Raw genomic sequence first — 27,124 nt, 5'->3', positions numbered from 1 at the left:
ATTATAAATTAAAGATACCAAGAAATTATATATTTGGTTTAAACCTTCATCCAAGTGTAAGTAAACAAAGTTTGCTCCTTAAGTATTTTCAGGACTGGGGCAACTCGTATACAGAAGCTAATGACTTCACATCACTTGCATTAGTATCCCATAATGCAATGCACATATCCTTGCTGACATGTATACTGCTATGCATTGTGGGAAGGGTCACTACCCAGACCGGTTCCGACCTTTATTGTGGTCTCATCAGTGGGAACCAGACCAGAGGTGATACCAAGCTTCAAGTAATGCAGAAATCATAATTTCATAAGCAAGTAGCCAAAAGGTATCACACCTTATTATTAAAATACTCTGGATTAGAGATACTTGTTGGAAGTTTTTCCACTTGGTTATAATATAAATTAAAAAACTTATTAAACTAAAATACTTCCAACAACTATCTCTAATCCAGAGTATCTTAATAATAAGGTGTGACACCTTTTGGCTACTTGTATATGAAATTATGACCTTTGAATTACTTCAACCTTGGTATCACCTCTGGGTCTAGCTCCCACTGATGAGGCCTCAATAAAGGTCGAAACTGCTCTGGGTAGTGACCCTTCCCACAATGCATAGCATTAAACATGTCAGCAAGGATATGTGGCTTGCATTATGGGATACTAAAGCAAGTGATGTGAAGTCATTAGCTTCTATATACGAGTTGCCCAAGTCCTGAAAATACTTCAGGCGCAAACTTTGTTTACTTACACTTGGATCAAGGATTAAATCAAGTATATAATTTCTTGGTATCTTTATTTTATGTAGCATTGCACAAATCACTCATTACAAGTTAGTGATAATGTGAAATTCATTGCAGGTATTGATAGATATATGAAGAATCATGTAAACTTGATATTAATAAGAATAGAATTAAAAGTTATACAGAGAATTTGAAACAGGAGGTGATCACCATTTAGTGTTGAGCAGAATAAAATAGAACTTCATACTGAAAAGAAGGGTGCATAAGAAAGTTTTGAAATGAATCAAAGTTGAATAGATATTAGATGTGAACTGCAGACTCAAATACACAAACATTATTCAAAAAAAAAACTTAAAAAGAGTTTGAAAACAAGAACCAAACCTTGGAGATTCAGTGGCAAACTCAAAAGACTTTGATTGATTCATACAGAGAGGCATGTGGTGAGGTTGTGTGCAAGGATAGAAAAATTAGAACTTCATGGTGGACTGAGAATGTTAAAGAGGCAGTCAAGGAAGAGAAGAAGGCACACCGAAAGTTCCTGGCAAGCAAGTCAGCTTGTACTATTATGGAATACAGAGTAAAACATAAGAAAAGCATTGTGTAAAATTAGCTAAACAAAAGTCATGAAAAGACTTTGGTAAGAACATAGAAAATAAATATTGGAAAGGTCATAAAATATTCTGGAGGCTACTGAAAAAAAAAAAGCTCAGAAATGGAGGAAAGAGTGCTGTAAAAGGAATTAGATGTGATAAAGGGGATATGAAAACTCAGGATGAAGATATCCTAGATGTATGGAGTAATTACTTTGAAAGATTAAGATCACTAAATGAAACAAACAGTGAACAGAATGGTGGTAGAAAACACTCAACAAGAATGCCATCTGGAATATATACCTGTACTTGAAGAATAAAAAAGCTATCACAAACCTGAAATGTGGAAAGGCAGCTGGAGTATATGATATTTGACCAGAAATGCTAAAACATGGAGGTATAAAAGTTTTACAGTTGCTACACTGCATAATTCCGAAAGCCTATTCAGAGGGTCAATTCCAGGATTATTGAAGTAGAGCACTCATAGTAGCCAACTATATATGAAAGGGAATAAAGCTGAACGTGAGAATTACAAAGGAATTTCTCTACTGAGTTTTCATGGTAAGATTTATGCAAGTATTCTTGAAAAACAGCTAAGAAAAATTGCAAAGGGAAGCTTGGAGAAGAACAAGCTGAGTTCAAGCCAACTAGAGGTTGTCTAGATCAGATTATCACTTTAAGACAAATAGTTGAGAAATCATGGGAATATAATATTGATCCATACTTGGTAAGTTTTGTAGATCTGGAAAAGGCATATGTCAAAGAGCCAAGAGGAAAGCTTTTCAAAAAAAGCTCCAGTTATATGCTGGAAATGGGACATTATATCAAACAATACATAGTGGCTATTTGAGTTGTAAATCAGCAGTTAGAATTGAAGGAGGTACAGAAAGATGGTTTGATGTTAAGTCAAGTTGAATGTCAAGAGAAGGGTGTATATTATCTCTACTGTTATTCATCATCTATATGGATCATATTATAAAGGAAAGGGGTATTAAACCTGATATCAAAATAGGATATATTACTCTCAACTCTTTACTTTATGCAGATGAAGTTATAGATGAAGTCCTAAATAAATCCAGGACAAGTCTGCAGGATTCCCTGACCAAATTGAATCACTGTTTTAATAAATTTTGTGTGAAAACCAGCAATAAAAAGATAGTGAAAATAGGCAGACACATAAAATCTCAGATCAATTTTAACTTATTGATCTGAGAGCTGGGTTAGAAACAAAACTCTTCATCAAAGACTAGAGATCAGAGATATGAGAGTTCTAAGAAAGATTAGGGAACTGAACAGATGACATCAATGGCAGTATCATATTAAAATGAGGATAATAGGAAAGAACTGGACATTGTTAGCATTCAGGAACGTGTTAGCAGAGCTATTCTCAGGTGATATGAGGATATTATGGCCACTTAAACAGAATGGGAAAGGAAAGATTAGCAAAAGAAATGTTCTCTGTTAGGATGGCAGAAAAAAGACCCAGAGGAAGACCAAGATGTAGGTGGATTGATACAATAAAAAGTGCCTTAGAAGAAAGAAATATAAGATCTGATGATATTTGAATGTTGGCAGATAACAGGCTAATTTGGAGGAAAATGTTGATAGTAAATAAATAATGATGTAACTTTTCATGTAGTACTATCATAACATGCTGTACCCCCCCCCCCCCCGAGGGTATATGTCAGGAATTTGATGATGGTGATATTAACAGCGCTACACATTATAGGCTGATTCTGTGTCTGGAGTGGTGGCTACAGTGTTAGAGAGAGAGAGTGGCGAGTGCTAAGATTCAAAAGTGGGTTGATAATAGCAATATTTTCTTTGATGGTCAGCATTAGCTTCTTAAAGGGATGTTTTAGCAATCTGCTTCTGTACTGTAACAAGGTGACAAATTCATTGGATAAAGGAGATGCATATACAAAGTCATACATGGATTTTGTGAATTCCCATGATAGACTTCCACAACACAAACTGGTAAATAAAGTGAAATGAATGGAGTTGGATAACAGATCAGTGAGTTCGTTCAATTTGCAGGTTGTATATGGGGGAGTGGTATCCCCAAATAGAATGGTCACTAGTGTTGTGTCACAGGGGATCTGTTTGATATCATTACTGTTTAAGTTATATGTTAATGATGTTGAGACTACACATCATAGGCCGAACTTTCTGTCTGGAGTTGTGCTTAAAGAAATGGTTGATATTGCATAACTGGAGATATGTAAATGTGTTCACAGATGATGCAAAGTTGGGGGAAAACTATGAGTAGAGCAGATATTGTGGCCCTACAGGACGAAATGAAAAGATTGTGTGAGTAGGCAAGTGATGGAACTATTCTTTTACTATTGCAAAGTGCAAGGTCTTGAAATTTGATAGGCAAGTGTGGGATTCAGAGTGTACAGTTAATGGGGAAATTCTGAAGGAGGCAGAGGAGATAAGAGATCTGGGAGGGGTAATGGTGGATAGAGACTCAAAATATAGTGATTACACTGCTAAACTGGAAGGACATCATTATGGATTATGGCAATGATGAAAAGGAGTTTAACATGTAGAAGCAAAGATGTTACGGTTCTCTTATATAAGGCCTTCATCAGAATACATATTAGAATATTATGAGCAGATCTGGTCACCTGGTTTTTAAGAGAAGGAGGATATCTTAGAGCGAGAGAGAAAGTCCAGAAAAGTCAGTTGAGTCTTTGGAATCTGGGATATGAAGACATCAAGGAAATGCAATTTGCAAAGCCTTGGGAATAAAACATGGATATAGGATATGACTAAAAGATGTAAAGTGGTGAGAGGTTATTAATAGATTAATCTAGAGATTTTTCATAGAGTAGATGGAGAAAAAGGAGAAGAGGTCAAGCCCTGCAAGCAGTCCAGTGGGAATTAGTTAGTCCATTCTTTGCATGGAGAATAACTGGTGACTGGACTTCAGTGTGATGAATATGGGAAATGTGGATGGGTTAAAGCCATGGTTTGATGATCTTTTTGTATTCGAATGTTGACCTCTGGCAATTGGTCTTGGACTCCTTGGAAACCTTATGTTAATAATAATATAGTACTCTGAAGTGTGTTAGCCACTCTTTCTCTCTCTCTCTCTTCTGTATCTCCAAAATTCAGAAGTATCATCATCATGTAACCATTTCCTTTATTACAGATAATGAACAAATTACTAAGATTCTACTCTTAACAAAACCACATTGACCCTATTGAGTATAGTGATCCTGTCCACCAATTCCTGAATTCTGCCTTTATTCAACTTTATCAATACCTTAATTACCACTTCTGAGATGTGGATAAGTTTATAGCTCACAACTCTGTATTGGAACTCATTTAGGCTATGGAACTATTTTTCCTCTTTCCATCTCCTAAGTCCTGACCAGAGCTGATACTTATTAATCAGAGGTACTGTCAATTCCACTGCACTATCTTACAAAACATGGACCACAATTTCATTAAATCCCAATGGAAATATTCACATTAAAATTCTGCATTATCCTATGTACCTCCAATTCATCTAATTTTATTGACAAGCTATAAGAAATTTATTTAATCCTTTATCCAAGATACTAAGGTGGAAGTAATGGAGAAGTCATATTTACCAATACGAGTTGCTAAAAGGTGTCTCACCTTATTATTAAGTTACTCTGGATTTAGGGAAAGATGTTGGAAGTTTTTTCCCATTTGGTTAGACTATAATAAATTTAGTTTATTAAATTTAGTTTCAGTCCTGAAGATATTTCAGGTGCAAACTTTGTTTGCTTACACTAGGATGAAGGATTAAACTAAATTTATTATAGTCTAACTAAGTGGAAAAAAACTTCCAACATCTTTCTCTAAATTCAGAATAAGATGAGTCACCTTTTGGCAATTGGTATAGGTAAATATGACACTCCATTTATCACCACCTCTGGGTCTGGCTCCCAGTGATGAGACCGGTCTGGGTACTGACCTTAATGCATAGAATTATACATGTCCACAAGGAGATGTGTTTTGCATTATGGGAGATACTAAGACAAGGAGTGATGAGAACTTGGTCCACCTTTACCACGAGTTGTCTCAGTCCTGAAGATACTTTAGGCACACACACTTTGTTTGCATACACTTGGATAAAGGATTAAATTAAATTTATTATAATCTAACCAAGTGAGAAAAAACTTCCAACATCTTTATTCTCAAGCAGTATCTGTCACATATGGCACTATAACATCTCCACCTGGATGGTACATTATCATAAAATTATCCTTCCGTAAGTGAACTATTTTATCTGCTTCTGTCACCTCTCCACCATCAGCATTTATGCTTCCATAGTTGTTCTTTTAAGTATCACAAGTGAAGAAACATTTTCTGGGATTTGGATATGTTTGATGGTTGTTGTGTTGTCTGTTTCAATGAAGGCTGAGAACGTGTCTTGTCTGAAGCTACTTGCAATATTTTGAAATTTTGTCTTGAACTAGCTTGTTGTTAAATCATGATTTAGAGAGTAGGCAGCAATTCAAAATGAATTAATAATCAAGACCTTCATTCCAGCAAAACTAGCATAAATTAACTGTTTAGATCAGGAGAGTAGATGCACAGTCTAACCTTATGAAAGGAAGAGCAGAATCCCTGTAAATCATCTCATATTATGTTGTTGATGCAACAATATTGGTAATGGCTAAGAGATAACGATGAATAAAGGAGATGTTTTCAATTACAAATTAGATATATATCTAGATTTGGTTAAGGTACTGTAAAGGAATTAGGATTAGAATATAAAATACGGCTGATAAATATAGGACTGCTTATATGGTTAGTGTGGGTGTTTAGATGTTGGAATTGCTTTAGTACTCTACTTGCATTTTATGTAATGAATGTGTTACATAAGAAATACTCAGATATGGAAATATTTTTAGACTTCATGAAGGAATCTGATAGAAGCTCAGCCACTGGGGTGGGCAAGTTAGCCCATCTCGGTGCCAGTCCCAAGCCCGGATAAATGGGGAGGGTTGGCGTCAGGAAGGGCATTCGACCATAAAAAACATGCCAAAACCAGTGATGAAATGTCGAATAATGGAGAAAGGACAACGGCCAGGGCGTCCCCTGTAAGCGATGCACAGTTCTGTCACCCAAGGACTGTGAGAAGTGGGCTTGGGCTACGGAACCAAGGATGCGTTCGGCTAAAGAAGCGAGTCCAACAGAAAGAGAGAGTGTGTAAAATAAGAATCAGGTCGCTGAATGTGGGTACAATGAATGAGAAGAGTAGGGAGATAGCAGGCATGATAAGAAGAAGGAAGCTGAAGATCTTGTGCATGCAGGAGACAAGGTGGAAGGACAATAAAGCAAAGGAGCTGGTGGAAGGATATAAACTGTTTTACAGCGGGGTGAATGAGAATGGAAGAAACGGAGTTGGAATCATCATCGACAAGGAGCTGAAGGGTAGAGTCTGTGAGGTGTGCCAGAAGAACAATTGGATTATGAGTGTTAAGCTTGAGATTGATGGAAGCATGGCTGTGATAGTGTGTGGCTACGCTCCACAAGTAGGTTGTGATGAGGAGGAGAAAGAGGCATTCTGGAGAGAACTAGACCAGGTAGTAATGGGAATCCCTGACAGTGAGAGAGAGTGATCATCAGAGCAGACCTGATTGGGCATGTAGGTAGGTGACGAAGTGGTGAAGAAAGGGTGCACGGGGGTTGAAGTAGTGGTGAAAGAAATGAAGAAGGTAAAAGAATCATAGAGCATGTTGTGGTCTTCGACCTGGCTATAGCTAACACGTGGTTTAAGAAGAGAGTTGGACACCTGATAACTTATAAGAGCGGGGACAGAATGAGTCAGATTGACTATATTATATGCAGAAGGAAACATATGAAGGATGTGAAAAAACTGTAAAGTGATTAACAGAGAAAGTGTAGTGGCACAGCACAGGTTAGTTGTGGAAGACTGTGATATAAAAGGGGAAAAGAGGAATAGACGGAAGTGGCAGAAAGATAGGAAAATAAAGTGGTGGAAATTGGAAGAGGAAGGCCCAAGGAATAAGTTTAAAGAAAAGGTATTGAAAGAAATGAAGTTACCAGAGGATGTGGAAGAATGGTGGGACGTTAATAGTCAGAATATTAGAAAAATTGGAGAAGAGGTGCTTGGTATAACATCAGGAAAGGGTCCATCTGAGGATAAGCAGGCATGGTGGTGGAATGAGGAGGTGCAGTTGGAGATCAAGGAAAAGAAAGAGGCAAAGAAAAAATGGGAAATGACTGGAACTAGAGCTGACAAGTAGGCATATAGATTAGTGAAGAAAAATGCAAAGAGAGCTGTGGCAAGGGTGAAAGAGAGGGCAGTTGATGAGGTTTATGAAGAACTGGAGAGAAACGGTGGTGAAGCTCAGTTGTTGAGAATAGCGAAAGCTAGAGATAAGGCCTCAAATGACAATCAGTCAAGCAGATAAAGGACAGCACAGGAGTAGTACTACAAGAGGAGGACAAAATCAAAGGAAGATGGGAAGAATATTTTCGTAATCTACTAAATGAGGAGAATCCAAGAGAGAGGTGTGAGGATGGAGAGGCAAACGAGGGATTGGTGCAGGACATAAGCAGAGAGGAAGTGTATTGGGCACTGAGAAAAACGAAGAATGGAAAGGCTGTGGGGCGGACCAGATACCTGGAGAAGTATGGAGAAGCTTGGGCAGCAAGGGCATAGACATGTTATGGGATCTGATGAGGAAAATAGCCCAACAGGAAAAGATACCAGAGGAATGAAGGAAAAGCATTCTCAACCCAATCTACAATGGAAAAGGAGATGTTCAAGATTGTGGCAATTACAGAGGGATCAAATTGATGTCACACACGTTGAAGAAAGAGTAATTGAAGGAAGGATACGGCGGGAAACAAAAATTGGTGAGGAGCAGTTTGGATTTATTCCAGGAAGAGGAACAATGGATGCAATATTTGCGCTAAGGCGATTGATGGAGAAATATAGGGAGATGCAGGCAGAACTACATATGGTGTTTATAGGCCTGGAAAAGGCATACGATAGAGTGACCACACAGGAGGTATGGAGGTGTATGAGAAAGAATGGGGGTGACAGAAAAGTACGTGAGGTTGGTGAACATGTATGAGGGAGCAAAAACTCAGTTCAGGTCTAGTGTTGGCATGACAGAGGGGTTCCCCATTGTTGTAGGGCTCCATCAGGGATCAGCTCTGAGCCCTACCTCTTTAATCTGGCCATGGATGTACTAGTGGAAAACATTAAGGCACCATATGTGAGTCATGAGGGAGTCACGAGGATATGATCATATGACTCCAGGGTGAAAGGCTAACTTCAGGGAAGAAATTCAAGTACCTCGGGCCAGTCATCGAGAGGAATGGTGACCCGGATGAGGAAATACAGCACCGAATAACATGCAGCTGGATGAACTGGAGGAAGATGAGTGGGGTCCTGTGCGACAAGAGAGTATGTTGTAAGATGAAAGGAAAGCTGTATAAGATGGTGGTAAGGCTGGCGATGCTCCAATGCGCGGAGACGTGGCCTATAACAAAGGCACAGGAGAGGAAGATGGAAGTGGAGGAGATGCAGATGTTGAGATGGATGAGTGGTGTAACAAAGAACGACAGGATAAGGAATGACTGCATCAAGGTGGGGCCGATCGGTAAGAAGGTACAAGAAAGCAAGCTGAGGTGGTTCGGTCATATAGAAAGAAGGAGTGAGGAGTATGTTGGTAAACGAGTGGAGCATATGGAGGTGGAGGGAAGGAGGAAAAGCGGCAGGTCCAAACTCAGATGGAGGGATAAGGTGGCAGAGGATCTTAGGGAGAAAGGATGGAGTCAGGACGATGCCCTGGACCGGAGAATCTGGAAGAAGATTAAAGATGGGAACGCCGACCCCGTTTAATACGGGATAAGGCATAGCGAAAGAAGAAGAAGGAATCTGATAGACATCCACATGGCAATTTGAGGGAGATAAAACAGATAACAGATTTCCAAGATAAACAGGAATTTAGCTGCTAGAAAGATATAAGTAGGACATGGTGAAAAATTTCCCAGTGAACTCTATTCCTCTCCCCACCTTTCTATACATAACAGTTGAGCAGTATTGGTTCTCTGTGAACCAATACTGCTCAACTTATTTCTTAATATTAACACATGTGCATTAACCACCCTAATGGCTACAACATGTCAATGAAAACACAGATGTAAAGTAACAGTCAGAAACCAGTGAAACAACATGGATGCAGATCATCACACAATTGAGTACATTTCATCCACATGGCAAGTTAAATGGCTAATAGGGTGTGATCAGTTTGTTACTGATTAGGAAAATCTGGGAAGAGTTATAAGGAAGGATACTGATGTTAATTATTATTATTTTATTATTATTAACACTTGATCTCCATGGAATCAAAGACTCGTCATGGGAGGTACACACTATTGCATACAATGTTCATCCAACTGTGCCTTAAACAGATTTAATGTGTCTACATCCACAACACACCCAGGCAATGCATTCCAATCACCAACCACCCTACATGCAAAGAACCTACTCCTCACTCCTCTGTTCACACCCTCCTTATACAGTTTCCAGCAATGGCCTTATAAGTTTCCATTGTTCTACTTCCCTCTCCCATTCTATGAAAAATCTCTTCCATGTCTACCCGATAACAACCGCTGACCAGCTTATATGTCTCAATCATATCCCCTCTCATCCTCCTATTAACAAGGCTCTGCAACTTACATTCTCTCAATCTGTCCTCGTACTTCACATGCCAAAGACCACTGACTACCTTTGTAAATCTTCTCTGGATCCTTTCCAACATATCCTCATCGCCATGAAAACCCAGCAACCAAATCTGTGCACAATAATCCATGAGGCCTGATCAAGGCCTTATACAATGGAATCATAGCCTCTCTATTTCTCCATGTCAGGGTCCTCTGCATCATTGCCATTATTCAATGTGATGTCTTCCCAACTTGTGCAATGTGGCCCCTGAATTTCAGGTACTTGTCCACCATCATTCCTAGATCTCTCATCTCCTCTACTTCCATTAAAGTTTCCCTGCCAAGTGTATACTTTGCATCCCATCGTTGCTTACCAAATCTCAAAACCTTACACTTGGCAAAATTGAACTGTCAGTTCCACTTACCTGCCTATTCATGCAATCTATTCAAGTCCTCTTGTAAGGCATTAACAGCTTGACTATGCATTGCTCTCCCCAGTTTTGCATCATCTGCAAACAGCTAGATATCACTAGTTAAACCGAACCGAATATCATTACCATACAAACTGAACAACAATGGCAACAAAACTGACCCCTGCAGCACACTGCCGGTGACCTTTCTGTAAGCTTTTCAAAAATATTTAAAGAGATTTTTGGCTTGGTCAGATGAATAAAAATCCATTTTAATGATAATTGCTTTAATGTGAATACTGTCTACAGTTGATTGTAAACATATCATACATTTAAATACTTGGGGTAGGCTAAGACTTCGATAACTGGATTCCCCTTCTCTAGAGACTAAACACCATAGTTTCATCCTGTTACTTCATGCCTCCAATAAAAATAGCTCTGGTCTCACACTGGGAAATGATATTCATCTGTCATCTAAAGATATTCGCAAACATTCATTCCTACCATGGAGTTGAAATACACAGCCTGTTGGATGGAAAGCAGGTACACTATCTACTTGCCAACAAGGCTAGCTCCAACTTGCAAGGTGATGCACTGTGGAGTGCAAAGGTATAAAGCAATGCACTATACTGGTGAAACAAAATCTATGATCCAGGGGCAATGATCAAAAGAGATATGTAGTTCAAGGGCATGCAACAATGAAGACTACACCACAAATTATATGTTTATGTTTATGATATGGAGGAGTTTATATCCTGTAAATTTAAAGATAAGGTTGTATGATGTACAACCACCTCCTTATAAGGATCATACCACATCTGATCATTGTGCACAAATTTAATCACCTGGTTTCTGTTGCAAAACTGAATTACAAAGGGAGTTTCAGAGTTAAGATGTGGAAATTTTTTCAAGACTCTGGAATATAGGTTATAGGGAGAAGTGAATGAAATGTAAATGCAGAGTTTAAAGGATGGGCAAAGTAGTAGTGATATGATAGTCTCTTTTAAGTTAGTGATAAGACCTGAACTGATTAATGCAAATAGAATTATAAATGGGGGGGGGGGAACAAGAGTCCATCCCTAATCTCTGCAGGCAGTATAAGAGTGCAGATATGTGCTTACAGATATGTTGCTGATAGAGTAGAACTTCACAATGGGTCTGCTAACTCTGTTAACACTATGGAGGTTTGTTAATAATAAAACTATCAACTGATAATTGCATACATCTTGTTAAGAACAGAAATAAACCCTTAACATCTAATTAGGTGCTATCAAGATTACGATAAAGAATAAAAAAAACTCTGTAATAGATAAATTAAATATGATTTAAAGGATCACTGCTAACCTATATATAGCAGAATATAAATGTTTTGTTTTTTAAAGAATAAAAATAAAGCATACCCATTACACGGACATGGAATATTATGACTTTTACAATTACCACAGAAATCAAGTTCTTCAGTTTCTGAAATATTAGTGGGACCTCCAACACATTTTCCGCATTTTCCTATTTTTGCCATTTCAGCTTCTTTACCTAGCAATATAAACATAAATCCAGTTTATATCCTGTAACTTTTAAATACTAGAATGAAAGACTTTCACTTTCACAACCATCATTTAATGTTACTGCATTGATATTTATTTCTTGGTATTGTTGCTTTATATGAATGCAATGGTATTTCCATTAATAAATTTTAATGAGATGCAAACAAGTATAAAAAATGTATACATACATAATCCACCAAAAAATGTATACACACTTCAACAAAAGAAAAACCTGTTTAAACATTGTAATACTAAATTTATACAGACATCAAGGGAAGAACACAAGTTACCTTTGACTTCTACAATTACACAAAGTGCTCAAAGTGGTTACCATTAGCATCCAGACACTTATTCTTCTGGCAAACTACTGCTTGGGCAGCATTGGCCAAAGTGTCCAGTGGGACTGCAGTGCATGCCATTTCAATTTCTTTCTGAAGGGCCACCAGTGTAGCTGGTTTTCTAAGATACACTACATCCTTTAGAGTCCCCCATAGGTAAACGTCCAAGGGTGTTAAATCAGGAGAACATGGGGGTAACTCAACTGCACCTCTTCATCCTATCTGTTGTCCCTGTAAACTCTCATTGAGGTAAGCTCTCGTCTCGGTGGTAGTGTGATGGTGCACCATCTTGTTGGAAGAGAAACTGATCATTCCCATAAAGTGCATGAATGGCAGGTAAAATGGATGTGCACAGCATGTCTAGGTACACTTGACCAGCAACAGTACCTTCAAAGAAGAATGGTCCTATTAAACCCCTAGATGATAATCCACACCAGACATTGAGTCCCAGTAAATTGACTACCTTGTCCACATGAATGCCCAGATTTTCTTGAGCCCAGTAAACACAATTATGCCAATTCACTGTTTCATTAAACTTAAGGAAGGAGGTATCGGAAGGTCAGGATATCATTAGTGCATGGGAAATTATGAAAGAATATTTGTTAGCAGCAATGGTATGTTGCATACCACGAGTGAACAAGAGGACACAATTTGGAGTAAAGTGGATGACAAACAATATTAAACAGGAATTGCATGTGAAAAAGAGGCTGTGGAAGAGATATAAGGAGACAGGAGAAGAGAAGATGCATGAAGAGTATAAGACACAGGCCAGAAGAGTGACTAGTATGGTAAGGAAGACGAAACTGGAATATGAGAGGAGATTAGCCCTAAGATCCAAAGAAAATCCTAGGGAATTTTTTAGATATGTGGCCAGTAGGAGGAGAAATGACTGTGGAAGAATGATACTGTGGGATAAAAATAGGAATAGAGTGACTGATGAAGCAGACATAGTAGAATTGTTCAATGAACACTTTATTGGAGTATTTCATCCTGGAGGAGTCAGTTTTAATACCAGCGGGATAAGACAAGTTCAAGGTTTAGAGGTACAGGAGGAGAGTATGTTTCAAATACTGAGTACTCTGGATGTCAGTAAAGCTGTGGGATTGGATGGTATTTCACCCGAATTTTGAGAGAATGTGCTAGGGAACTGACAGTGCCTTTGACCTAGCTTTTCAATGAAAGTCTGGCTGCTGGAAAGGTGCCCATGGAATGGAAAGAAGGTAAGATAGTGCCATTGCATAAGGGCGGTAGTGGCATCTCTTGGGAGATGCAAGAGAAGGGAAAACGGAATTCATTGATAAGAGGAATGCTTGAGGAGAATGTGATGAAATATTTTCTTAGTGCCAAAATTAAGAACGTTAGTGATGGTGTAAGGATGCAGAGAGTGAAGATAAAAGAGATTTTTATTTTGGCTGGTAGAAATGATACAGTAGGTGACAAGTGTGATATATGGAGGGATATGAAAGAGTTGCCACTATATGCAATAAAGAAGAGTGAGAAAGTAAAAGTTGTGATCTGTTGCAACAATATGACATAGTGAGTTGAGATGGAGAGCCATGATCTCAAATGAATCAATGTACAGATTGTGCAGTAGAAAAGGCATGGAGTTTCTAGACGTGTGAAGTGAGTTTGATGACAGAAAGAATTTATATAAGGTAGATGACTTGCATCTCAATAGATCTGGAGACAAGAGTCTAGAGAAAGTGTTATTCAGTGGAGTTCGGAAGTGAGAAACTATTATTTTTAGGAATGCTGGTGAGCATGGGTCTAGGCAAACTAGAGATTAGTAAGTGGAAGGATGATCTCATGATTTTAAATGCAACACCCCGGGTTCTTAACTTTAGCAGGAAGATGTAAGGGAGGTTGCGGAATAAAAAAAAGTACAGCTAATTCTTTTTTTACACGGCCATTTTTACACGATTTCGAAATAATACAGTTTAGAAAACAAAAGCAATTCTATTTTTACACAGTATATTTTGATTCAACAAAATTCAGATGGCACTTATTTTATTTTTAAAATTTCTGTTTGAATTCAGTTCTGTTAAAAAAAAAAGGGTATTTCCATTATAATTATCATTTCCTAGAACAGTACATATGTACTTAAACTTGAAGTTTACGCCTGCAATTTTCAAATTGCAAGCATAAACTTCTGTGGCTAATTGGTTCAAAAGACATATTTCGGTGATTACACCACATTTTTTTGTTATTCAGTTCTATAAAACACTGAAATAATAGTTCACGACAAGTTTCGTAAATTGTAGGATTTACATCTTCAGGGGTAAATAGTATAACTTAAAGTTTAAACAAGATTTACGAAACTTGGTGGGAACTATTATTTCAGTGTTTTATAGAACTGAATAATAAAAAAATGTGGTGTAATCACCGAAATATGTCTTTTGAACAAAAAAATTAATTTTGTAATTACGATTCCTAGAAGTTAAGCCGACAGATGATCTACTATATTCACTTGCTGTTGGTTCCTGGAAGCAGAAGAGTGCTATGTTGATTCCTCAAAGTATAGTTCATCCATTACAGGAGGCCTGACTACATAAAGCTGCTTTGAAGGAGTTAAGCTGTTTGCTAGACAATCATTTCTTGTTTACAATTTGAAATGTTTAAAACCATTACTCATTAATCGATCCCTAAGACCACAGGCAATGAAAAGTGTGGGTTTTAACACTTTACCAGTGCACCTGAAGGCAAACAAAAAAAGTTGGGTTACAAAAGAAATTCTTAATCAATGGTTCTATCAATGTTTTGTTCCAGAAGTTAAATGCTATTTGATGGAAAAAAATCTGGACTTTAAAGTTTTATTGATTATAGACAATGCACCTAGCCATCCTGTTTTAGAACATCCAAATGTGGAATTTTGTTTTCTGCTACCTAATAACATCCTTAATACAACCACTAAACTAGAGTGTGATAGCTATCTTCAAAACTTATTACATAAGAAGAAAATTCCAATACATTTTGGATAAACAAGATAAGGATAGTTTACTGACAGTTATTGATGTGTGGAAGAAATTTTCTATTTTCGATTGCATCAAACTTGCTAAGTTGGCATTATCAGAATTGAAACCATCAACTTTAAATGCATGCTGGAAAGCTATTGGCCAGAATGTGTGAATAAGAAAAGCCCTGTGTGTGTGTGTGTGTGTGTGTGTGTGCGTGTGTGTGTGTGCGCGTGCGTGCGTGCGTGCGTGCGTGGGGGGGGGGTATTATCAGGGCTGGATTAACCATTAAGCAAAATAAGGACATGCTTAGGGCATCATGCAAAGGGGGGGTCACCACAGAATTTCTGCTTTAGTTAGATGATGAATTTAATTTAAATTAACTTTTAATTAGTTTTTATCTTTTCTTACTGTTATCTACTTTGTTGCAATAAATAAAGATGTGTAGAAGGCCTAATAAAACTCTTACCATGTGCATGACGGTTCGTTTACACTGTATTATCGCTCACGACACTTTCTAGCACTACCATTGCGTCACATGAGGTAATTTTTTATAATTAACATAACCATTTTATATTTTATAATAAATTTAGTTTAATCCTTTATCCAAGTGTGAGCAAACAAAGTTTGCGCCTGAAAATATCTTCAGGACTGAATATGGTGTTGTACTACCTTATCGGTGTAAGGTAGGTGTTGCACTGCCTTACCTCAGTAAGGCAGTGCAACAGTGGACAACTCGTAGCAAAGGTGGACCAAGCCAACAACACTCCTATCCCAGAATCTGGCATAATGCAAAACACATCTCCTTGTGGATATGTATAATGTTATGCATTAAGAGATTGGCCACTACCCAGACTAGTTTCGACCTTTATTGAGGTCTCTTCAGTGGGAGCCAGGCCCAGAGGTGGAGATACCAGGCAGAAGCAATAGCGAGGTCATCTTTACCCATAGGAGTTCCCAAAAGGTGTGCCACCTTTTTTATTAAATTACTCTGGATTTAGAGAAAGATGGTGAAAGTTTATTTTTCACCTGGTTAGACTATAATAAATTTAGTTTAATCCTTTATCCAAGTGTGAGCAAACAAAGTTTGTGCCTGAAAATATCTTCAGGACTGAATATGGTGTTGTACTATCTTACCGGGTAAGGCAGTATGAGTTGCCCGGTTTGGTAGTACAACATCATATTCAGTCCTGAAGATATTTTCAGGCACAAACTTTGTTTGCTCACACTTGGATAAAGGATTAAACTTAATTTATTATAGTCTAACCAGGTGAAAAATAAACTTTCAACATTTTATTTTTTATTTTCCTGTCTGTTTTAGGTCTTTTTTTTAATAAACTATGTCTTATAAAAGGCTCCAGAAGCAAATATAAAACAAATCATGGGGTTGTCTCAGAAACGCGCCTCTGGTAAAAGGCCTAGCTGTCGCAGAAGTGTGACTCTGGTAAAATAAGAGTTAATTAAAGCACAAAAGCACAGGATTCAGTTCTAAGCCAAAAATTAAATTGTTCATATGATTTTGCCTGTGATATGTGTAACTGTGTTGATTGCCACCTAATATTCAACAAAATAATCTTTTTATTTCTGTATTTAACAGGTCACAAGAACCAAGATGAAACATGTTCAGTTAAGTGGTGCACAAAAGCGAAAACTATCAAAAAAGAAACAAGAAGAGACTTTGGAATTAGATTCCAAAACTGCAAAGCTAACTGATTTCTTCACACAAGTTCCACAACATTATATACCAATTCCTGATCAGAGCTAATCTCTGTCATCAGAAGTGGACACAAATACCACTTTGATCACTTCAAAATCAAAATATGATGATGTTGGAATCATCAAGGTGTCACAAGCAGGTTCATCTAGCACATGTCTCACTACTGACCTCACTTTTGTCTGTAAATTCTCTTGATATCTCTACTGCAAATGTTGATGCAAGTTGCTTTAAAAAACATTCTGAGTTTGAAATAATTGCTGAAAATGAAAGTTTAGTGGGCCGTGGTGATGGTGGTGAAATGATTCAGCCTGCAAAAGATGAAGTAAATATAGCAAAAGGTTGTGGCTTGATTTCTCTGCTGATGATGTGGCTTATTTCTCTGCAGATGATGTGGCTTGTTGGACTGCTTGTGGACCCAGTGACTGTCAACACCACAATAGGCCATTTGACAAGTCTTACAACATTTCAGTAGTGGCAAACCAGTAAGATACTGTTCGCAGAAACTTTTTGTTGGGACAAAAGCCAATGGTGAGGAATACAAGAGAGAGAGGTTATTGTATTCACCATCAACAGGATCAGTTTATTGTTTTGTTTGTAACTGTTTGCTCCTAAAAATTTCTCACATTTTGTTACAAGAGAAGGGTTCAGTGACTGACAAAATACTATTGTAATTGATCAACATGAAAAAAGCACTACTCACCGAGTTAAATATGCTAACATACTTAACTCGCAGACAAGGTGTTGGGCTGGGACAACAGTTGGAAAAACAAATTCAGGAAGAGTGTAATTACTGGGAACATGTCCTGAGTGTCATAGCTGTTATTCTTACGTTAACTGAATGTGGCTTGGCTTTTCGAGGAACAGAAGAAAGATTTGGATCATTGAAAAATGGGAACTTTTTAGGGCTGCTTGAGTTAAGTCAATTTGATTCATTTTTAGCAGGTTACATTGTGAAATATGGAAATTTCACAATGTAACACTAATTTCTCAGCTGAGCTTCAGCAGTTTCATTCATGTGTGCCATAAGTTCAGTGCAACAAAAAATGTAAAAACAAGATTCAGTCATGTTGAACTTTATAAAATAATTGTAGAAGACAATATTGAGTGTGCCTTTCCAAATGTAGAGATTGCCTTTCGTATATTTTTAACATTAGTGGTCACAAATTGCTCAGCTGAGCGTTCATTTTCTCAGTTGAAGTATATTAAAAATCCCATCAGAACAACTATGCAACAAGGCAGGTTGAATGCCTTATCTCTACTAAGTATAGAAGCAGATGTGTTACGTAAGATTAATTTTGAGGATCTGAACAAAGCCTTTGCAATTAAAAAATGTAGGAGAAAACTTTTTAAATCTAAATAAAGTTGAAGTATACAAAAATAAACATTATTTTCCATCTTACTATAAGTTTTGTTTCATTTTGAAAAATAAAAATTTATTTTATGGTTTATTATTGTTTATATTTTGAATTGCATATATGTGGGGCATCAAAACCTTTTAAGTGCTTAGGGCCTCCATGAGTCTTAATCCGGAATAAGTATGTGGAATTATAAAGTGGGTGATTATCTGACTGTCTTAGGTATCAACTAGGGGAAGTTTCATGGAGGGCAGAATTGGAAGGCCAGGATATCATTAGTGCTTGGGAAATTGTAACAGAATATTTGTTAGCAGCAATAGTAAGCTGTATTCCACGGGTGAAGAAGCGGACACAATTTGGTGTAAAGTGGATGACAAACAATATCAAACAGGAACTGCATTTGAAAAAGAGATTATGGAAGATATATAAGCAGGGCTGCATTTATACTTTTGGAGGCCCGAGGCACAACATCGTTATGAGGCCCTCAAAAATAAGTATTTTTTTAGTTTATTGAAAATAAAAGTCAACATTTCCATAATATCTCATTTTAATAACACAAAACAACATTGGTATACATATATTTGTATTTTAAAAAAAGTATAAAAATAAATCAGTTCAAATTTCAATAAAAAAATTAATAACTAAAAGTTTTTTTTTCTGGCTTTGGTTTCAGCAAATATATCTATAATGTCATCATAATTGATTGAGTCCATTACATCTGATTCAATGCATAATAACAACAGGTCACTTGTTTTATTTTGGTGCAAGTCGCTTCTTAAATAATTTTTTATTCGTTCAACACTGAAAATGAGCGTTCAGCACTTGCATTTGAAATAGGAATCGTCAAAAATATTTTTTAAATTGTTTCTACGTTTGGAAAAGTAGACTTTAACCAATCATTTATAAATTTGTACATATTTTTAATTGAAGAATTTTCTTCCTTTATAATTATTAAAAATTGCTTAACTTCATCAGTAAATTTTTCCAGATCAATATCAGTCCCATAAGTTTGTAAAATTTTATCAATACTAGTCTTGTACTTGTCTTAATCTATATCTTCCTTCAAAAAAATGTCAAATATATCTAATATGTCGAAATAGCTTTTTGTTCTTTCATTAATTTCCAAAATTAGCTTATCACAAATGACATTAAACGTGTTCACAGCGAAATTTTCTTTCCCATGTAATATAATCTCATTGTTAGATTGTGAAACTTCGTCGCTCATTTTTTTTTGTTTTTTAACTCTTTCCTTTTCATCTTTAAATTTTGTCTCATCTATTAATAAATTCGCTTCTCATTTACAGCAGCAAAACTATTCTTATATCTAAAATAAAACCAACTAAAGAGTGTAACAAATTATTAGCTAAAAACAAATCCATATCGGAATCTTGTAGAGATTTACTAGTAGCATTTATTCGTTGTAAAATTTTGTCCCACATAACTGTTAAAATTGCTGTTTCTGGTGTCAAAATGTTCAGCCAATGATGAGCTCTCTAATTTAGAAATAGGTTTTTCATGAGGAGAAACAGATAGTTCAAGTAGTGCATCTTTAATTTGTTTATATCCACGTTTCAAAGCCAATATAACGTCAGCTCTTGCGAACCACCTCGTTTCACTTAGTCTTTTAACTGTTAAAGTTTTTTTTTTCTAAATGTTTAAGGAGTATACTCCATCTTGTTGAAGATGAAAAGTAATTACATACATTTTGAATAAAACAAAAATATTGCACTGCTTCTGCATAAGATTCCACAGCATGGTTGTCAATTAAATTTAAGGAATGACTATAGCACGGTATATAATGTGCAGAGGGACTACGTTTTTTCAGCCCAGCTTGTAAATCTGTATAGATACCTTTCATATTGGCAGTGTTATCATAGCTTTGCCCTCTGCACATTTTTATATCCAAAGATAATTCTTCTAATTTTTTTAATACTACCTCTTCTAAATATAAGGAATTATGTTGTGTAATTCTGATGAACCCAATAAATGTTTCTCTAATGTCAGAATTTGGGGCAACATATCTAAATATCATAGCTAGTTAGTCATTATGGGCAATGTCTGGAGTTAAATTGCGTATTATTGCAAAATAAGCAGCTTCCTTAATTTCTGATATTAATATTTCTCTTGTTTTTTTTAGCTATTAATGCTATGAATTCATCACAAGTATGGTAAGAAAGATAATTTGATCTGCCAGAACCACAGTTGGCATACATTTTCATGTGATGTTTTAAAAAATCATCAAATTCACTTATATAATGTAAACATGATAAATAATTTCTGCAAGAATCAGAAAAAATATCATTTGTATTTCCTCTAAATGCTAGCCCTAGTTTACTCAGTAACTTAATGGTAGCTATTATTCTTTTTAAAAACCTCTCTCCATAATTTTCTTCAGATTGTATTTGTTTAATCAATTCAGAATCAATTCGACTATCTACAGAATTTGATTTTCTTGATTTGCTGAGCATATACAAGCACATCGTTCGTATATGCTCAGCAGAATGCTCGTGATTACATAAGGTTCGTGTTATATTTCCCAAGTCATTAAATCCCTTCATTAAGCTATTATTTGACTTAAAAAAACAATTTACAAACAAAGCAGTAAATTGCTCTGCTGGTTTCTGAAAAAATTAGCCACTCTCGTTTCTCCTTTGTTCCATTCACCTTTTTACAGTAAAAAGGTAATATATTTACATTTCTGACATATATTCTATTGCGTTCTGTATATTCTTTTTTTAAATTTTCGATTTTACCAACATTCTGGGGCATATTTATTAACATATGCTAAACTAAACTGTTCATTAATAGTAAGTGGCCACACTGCTATATCGGTAGGATAAGAGATAGCTTGCTTGCTGGTAAGTACAGACTCCGATTGAAAATTTTCTTCAGAATCCTCTTGATTTGTTTCGTTTACTTCTTTCTCTCCTTCTATATTTTCCACATCATTTTGATGTTCTTCATTTTCACTTTCATCTCCTCCTGATAATGATACCAATGTTTCGTTTTCATTCCCAGAACTGTGAAGTATAAACTTCAGTTCTACGAAAGTCTTCATTTTCAGAACACAAGAAAGACAAAATTGCCTCCTTTTGACTATTTAGCTGTTTTTCATTTTCTCTAAGTCGTTTTCTTTTACTAGCTCCAGATTCAAATTTTCTTGGCATCATTATGTGTATTAATCTATCAAAAGCGAAATAAATATTTATTAAATCCAAAATAAACATATAAATAAAATAGACAATTACAATAAAAGCTTAAAAAATACAAAAATAGAAACAGTAGTATCTTGGTTTTGTTAACACGTTCGCTGCCAACTACGAGTATACTCGTAGTACATAAACCTGCTTCACAAGCCAGCTACGAGTATACTCGTATGACGCTTACCTCCGGGAACGAGATTATTGTAGTGACCTTGAAGAAGTGAAAATGCTTGGCTTGTGGGGCTAGCATCAAAACTGTGTATTCTCATAGACCGTACAAGCTCTGTACAAGCCAACTACGAGTATACTCGTAGGACGCTTACCTCCGGTAACGAGATTATCGTACTGACCTTGAAGAAGAGAAACTGCCCGGCGTAGGGGAACAGACCATGCCAAAGTAGCGTGGCAGCGAACGTGTTAAAATAAATGAGTAACAGTAAAATAAGAATAATAATTAATTGAATAATATAATCTTACCGACTGCGACAACTACTTTAACCATATAATTAGGTATATACACTTGTACAGTATACTGTACTGCTTTACAAGTACTAGCCAAATAACAGTAACTAAACTATCAGTTTAATTACCGTTTTTTTGGAATTTCCTTTACTGTTCTACGATATTTGACCCTTTTTGGTGCGCAATTTATTTATTGTGTCTCTTCCCAAAAATATAAATGAATTTCACATGTATACAATTAATATTAATATTAAAAAAATCTTGGTAATATTAAACTAGCAACCTTGTAAGTCATTTTATATAAATAAATGACTAACTTATATCGATGGATTATAAATTGAGGCATTGAATATGAGGCGGGAACGAGCAAAAGAGTTAATTGTATTAATTGGTACGAATGATTTGAGAGAGAACAAAGAGCATGTCAAAATGAATGTCAGGAGACTGCTTGGAAAGATAAAGGAGAATAGTGTGACAGGAAGGGTGGTCAGTGTGTTGCCTAGGTATGATTGTGGTGAAATGAGGCGGAGAGCAAGGATTATGAATGATATTCTGGCTGAAATGTGTGAGGAGATGGGAGTACAGTTTGTTAATGTGTGGAATGAGTTTGAGGGATGAAGTGAGCTGTATGGGAGCGATGGACTGCATTTGAGTGGTTATGGTGTGAGTCGCTTGGAGAGACTGCTGCTGGAAGGTAGAGAAGTGAATAGAGAGAATGAATCAGATCGAGAGGGGAGTGATGTGGAAGAGCAGGAGAGTAAGACAGGAGAGATTGAAGGAGTGGAAATGAATGTGGAAGTGAGTGGTATGAGTATAGATAATGAGAGAATGGGTGTGCAAGAGGAGCAGGGAAACGGGGAGGCTCAGGGTGGACAGGGATACACAGCGTGAGAAAGGTGGATGCTCTAAGAGGAGGTGAGAGAATGTGTGGGCAGGAAAGTAATGGGATGATCAGGGATCAAAAGGAAACAGATGGAATTGCAAAGGGTTCTAAAATGAAGAAGCAGAAAGGGAAATGGCCCCAGTCCAGCATGGAGAGATCACATCGAGTGAGTGGTATCAGTGGAACTAGCTGTAGATCCAGAAATGAGTTGTTGTGTTTGTATACCAATGCTAGAAGTATAAGAAACAAGGCGGATGAAATGGTTGCACTAATTGCGTCTGTGCACCCAGAGATTGTCGGAATAAGTGAGACATGGTTAGATGAGGATGACATCCTGACAGGAATAGAGATGGAAAGGTATGATGTGTTTCGTGAGGATAGAAGGGGTAAAAAGGGAGGGGGAGTGCTATTGATGATAGAGAAAGAGTTATGTCCATACAAGGTAGAGATGCAAGGGGGAAATGGGGCCAGTGATTTTGAGGCAGTATGGTGTGAGATAGAGATGAATAGAATCAAATACTTGGTGGGATGTTGTTATAGACCTGGTAATGTGGATGGTGGTGATAGTGAAATGTATGGTCAAATAAGCCAAGCAAATAAGAAAAGGGTGATCATTATGGGTGATTTTAATTATGGCAATATAGACTGGAATGAAGAGATAGCAACTGGAAGTAAAGAAAATGAGTTTCTTGAGTTTTTGAGGGATAACTACCTCAGACAGTATGTAACAGAGGGCACAAGAGGATTAAGGGTCTTGGATTTGGTCATCTCATCGGAGGATGTAATTATCAATGAGGTATCAAATCATCCACCAATTGGTGAAAGTGACCATGAGGTGATTACTTGGGTGGTTGCCAGCAGTGCAAGGACCCCTGTGAAAAAAGGGTATATGTGGAACTACAAGGGGGGTGATTATGAAGAGCTCAGGAGACAGCTTGCAGGTGTAGCATGGAATGAGGAGTTAGCTGGAAAAGAGATCAATGCAGCTTGGGGGATTTTCAAAAAATATTTAGTGGATGCAATGTCTAAATGTATACCACAGGTGAGAAGGTTAAATAAGTTAGGTGTGAGATGGATGAATAAAGAGATTAAGCATGCAATACAGAGAAAAAGGGCATTGTGGAGGCAGCATAAGAGAAGTGGAAGTAACCAATTTCATGAGTTCTACAAAGACCAGGCAAGGAGAGTGACTTGGTTGGTGAGAGTAGCTAAAGAGAGGTATGAACAGCAGTTAGCTAATGAAGCTAAAAAGAATCCTAGGGAGTTTTTTCGATATGTAGCCAGCAAAAGAAAGAATGATTATGGAAGGATGACATTGATTGGAGGAAATGGTATAAAGACAGCTGTTGCAGAATGTGTGGTGGAGATACTTAATGAGCAGTTCATAAAGATCTTTCAATCTTGTGAATGTGACTTCATGGAGAGATTAAGAGCAGTTGATGATGGGGAGGAGAGACTGACTGTAAGTGAGCAAGAGGTGTTTCGGGAGTTGAGTAAACTAGATGTAAATAAGGCTGTGGGACTTGATAATATATCACCGCGTATTCTGAAGGAATGTGCCAGAGAGTTGACACCTGCCTTGACATATTTTTTTAATACGAGTCTTGCACTTGGTCAAGTCCCTAAAGAGTGGAAGGAGGGCAAGATTGTGCCACTTCATAAAGGAGGTGATCGAACTCAAGCATCAAACTATAGGCCTATCTGTGTGTCAGGTGTTGTGGTTAAGTTGTTGGAGAAGCTTGTGAGAACTAGGATCCAGAGTTGGGTTGACAACAATGGTATAATCTTTGATGGACAGCATGGATTTGCTAAAGGGAGGTCGTGTTTTAGTAATCTACTTACTTATTACAATAAAGTGACTGCTTCCTTGGACAGAGGAGAAGGATACACAGTAATATACTTGGATTTCGCAAAAGCTTTTGATAGAGTACCTCATGATAAGTTGACAGTCAAACTAGAGCAGATGGGGTTGGATATTAGATTAGTGCATTGGATTGGAGACTGGCTATCTGATAGGTATCAACAAGTTGTGTATGGGGGTGCAATATCCAGGAAAAGGAAAGTCACTAGTGGAGTGCCTCAGGGATCTGTTTTAGGGCCATTACTATTTAACTTGTATATTAATGATATTGGCGAAGATTTGGATGGAGATATTCAGTTGTTTGCAGATGATGCAAAGTTGGGACGAACCATAAAGAGTAGTGAAGATGTTGTGGCCTTGCAAGAAGACTTGAATAAATTGAGTGATTGGGCAAGCAAATGGGGATGTGAGTTCAATGTTGCAAAATGTAAGGTTTTAAAATTTGGAAAACAAAGATGGGATGCAGAATTTATGCTTGGTGAGAATATATTGTTGGAAGTAGAGGAAATAAGAGATCTGGGAGTGATAGTGGATAAGGATCTAAAATTTAGGGGTCAAATCGCCAAAATTGTGAAGACAACACAAAGACTTCTGAGAATGATGAGGAGGACACTGACGTCTAGAAGTAGGGAGATTCTTGTTCCATTGTATAAGGCTTTGATTAGGCCACACATGGACTATTGTGCCCAGATTTGGTCACCTGGTTTTCAGAAGGATGAGGAGATGTTGGAAAGGGTCCAAAGGCGACTGACTAAGGTAGTTTCTGACCTCTGGAATGTCGAGTATGAGGAAAGATTGAAAAGATGTAATTTGCAGAGACTAGTGGAGAGAAGGAAGAGGGGAGATATGATAGAGACCTACAAGTTGGTAAGGGGTTGCTATAGGATCAATGGTGGAGAAGTTCTACAGCGAATAGTGGGAGATCAGGGGAGAACCAGAGGTCATCCCTGGAAACTGTATAAAGAGGGTGTGAGTAGGGGAGTGAGAGGCAGGTTTTTTTCGTGCAGAGTTGTGAATGATTGGAATGCCTTGCCTGAGAGTGTGGTGTCTGCAAGGAGTTTGAATGTGTTTAAGACCCGGTATGATGAGATGTGTGTGAGATAAAAGGACCTCCTAGATGAGTCTTTGACTCCATGAGGTCTTGTTTAATAATAATAATAATAATAATAAATAATTATGCAACTTCTATGATACTTTATATTTAATATTAAATTTTCTAAATAGTTTAAAATCTTTTAATGTAATTCTAAATATATATATTATTTACACTTTTAAATATTCCATGTAATTGAATCATAATTAATTTAAAGAAAGATGTAATTAAAATCTTTCTGTGAAAGATTTCAATTGCAGTGTTGATTACTGATTTTAAGAACATTGATTTTGTTTCACAAGCTTCGTTGACAAGCATCACAGTTGCTACAAAAATTCTGAATACCGAAAAAATATTAAAAGGTATGGTAATAATTTAGTACAGCGATAAAAGTTTTTTTTGTTTTTTTTAAAAAAATTAAGCTTGCTAATCAAGGTAAAAATTGGAACTTCATGAACGGTAAAGTTCAGATATTCTCACTAAAAATGAAAATTTTGAATTTACGGTAATAAAAATTATAGCAATAATCATCATATTTATGGAATTACAACATTTATTTATTACAAGATTTATTCAACTCCAGCTTTGATTTTTTTAAGTTGCAGTAATAAGCATAATAATCCAGCTTTTAGTTAAAACATAGAGGCAATAAATAGTAATGATAACTTGCTATGGTCGCTAACATCCACTTTTTTACTCGACATTTTACCCTAAAATGACTAAAATCTTAATGCACAAAAAAAAATTAACTGAAAAATCAATTTAATTTATAAATAATAATAAACTTCAAATTCAAATGCTCTATTTATGTGATATGGAAACTGCTCTTACCCAACTAATTAATACAAATAACAGCAGCACACAAAAAACCCCTGTTGTCTCAAACATGTTTCAAAATGATCGCAAAAACTTTCTTTAACTCAAAAACTTATTTACTCTGTTTACAATTTCCACTTATTAAACTTCTAGTATACTTGCAAAGAGGTTAGCTAACTCTCTATTAAGTTATTAAGGCAGAAAGTTATTCTCCCAAGGTGAAAAGAAAAACTTCCAAGCAAAGGCGCTTTGGGTAATTTGTCTCGCCTTTTCTCCTCTGCTTGGTCTCGTCAAAAATGCCTGGACGACTGCCTCCTTTTTCTGCCGCCTCCACTAACTCGAATTGCCGGCAACGGTCAACCATGATTCCTCTCTGGCCTGGAAGCTTTTCTCCGGCGATTGGAACATCTCCTTTTGGCAACTTGAAGACTGGAACCAGGAAGTTCCTCTCTGGCAATGTCTGGAAACAGGAAA

The 27,124-nt window shown here is 36.8% G+C and overlaps 1 protein-coding gene across 4 annotated transcripts in view; it reads right to left on the bottom strand.

Annotated features, from left to right (window-relative positions):
- Nucleotides 1–27,124, bottom strand: part of LOC150101147 (uncharacterized) — a 916,082-nt gene that overhangs the window by 688,502 nt on the left and 200,456 nt on the right. For all 4 annotated transcript variants that reach the window (XM_090401639.1, XM_090401642.1, XM_090401641.1 and 1 more), the window contains one exon: nucleotides 11,828–11,960. In XM_090401639.1, the coding sequence (XP_090257765.1) occupies nucleotides 11,828–11,960 (133 nt within the window). The remainder of the gene's footprint in view (nucleotides 1–11,827; nucleotides 11,961–27,124) is intronic.

This window comes from Typopeltis vanoorti, chromosome 12 (assembly GCF_054136105.1).
Source record: "Typopeltis vanoorti isolate ZY-2024b chromosome 12, IOZ_Tvanoo_1.0, whole genome shotgun sequence".
Classification (NCBI taxonomy): Eukaryota; Metazoa; Arthropoda; class Arachnida; order Uropygi; family Thelyphonidae; genus Typopeltis; species Typopeltis vanoorti.
This window is presented reverse-complemented; position numbering and strand designations above follow the sequence as displayed.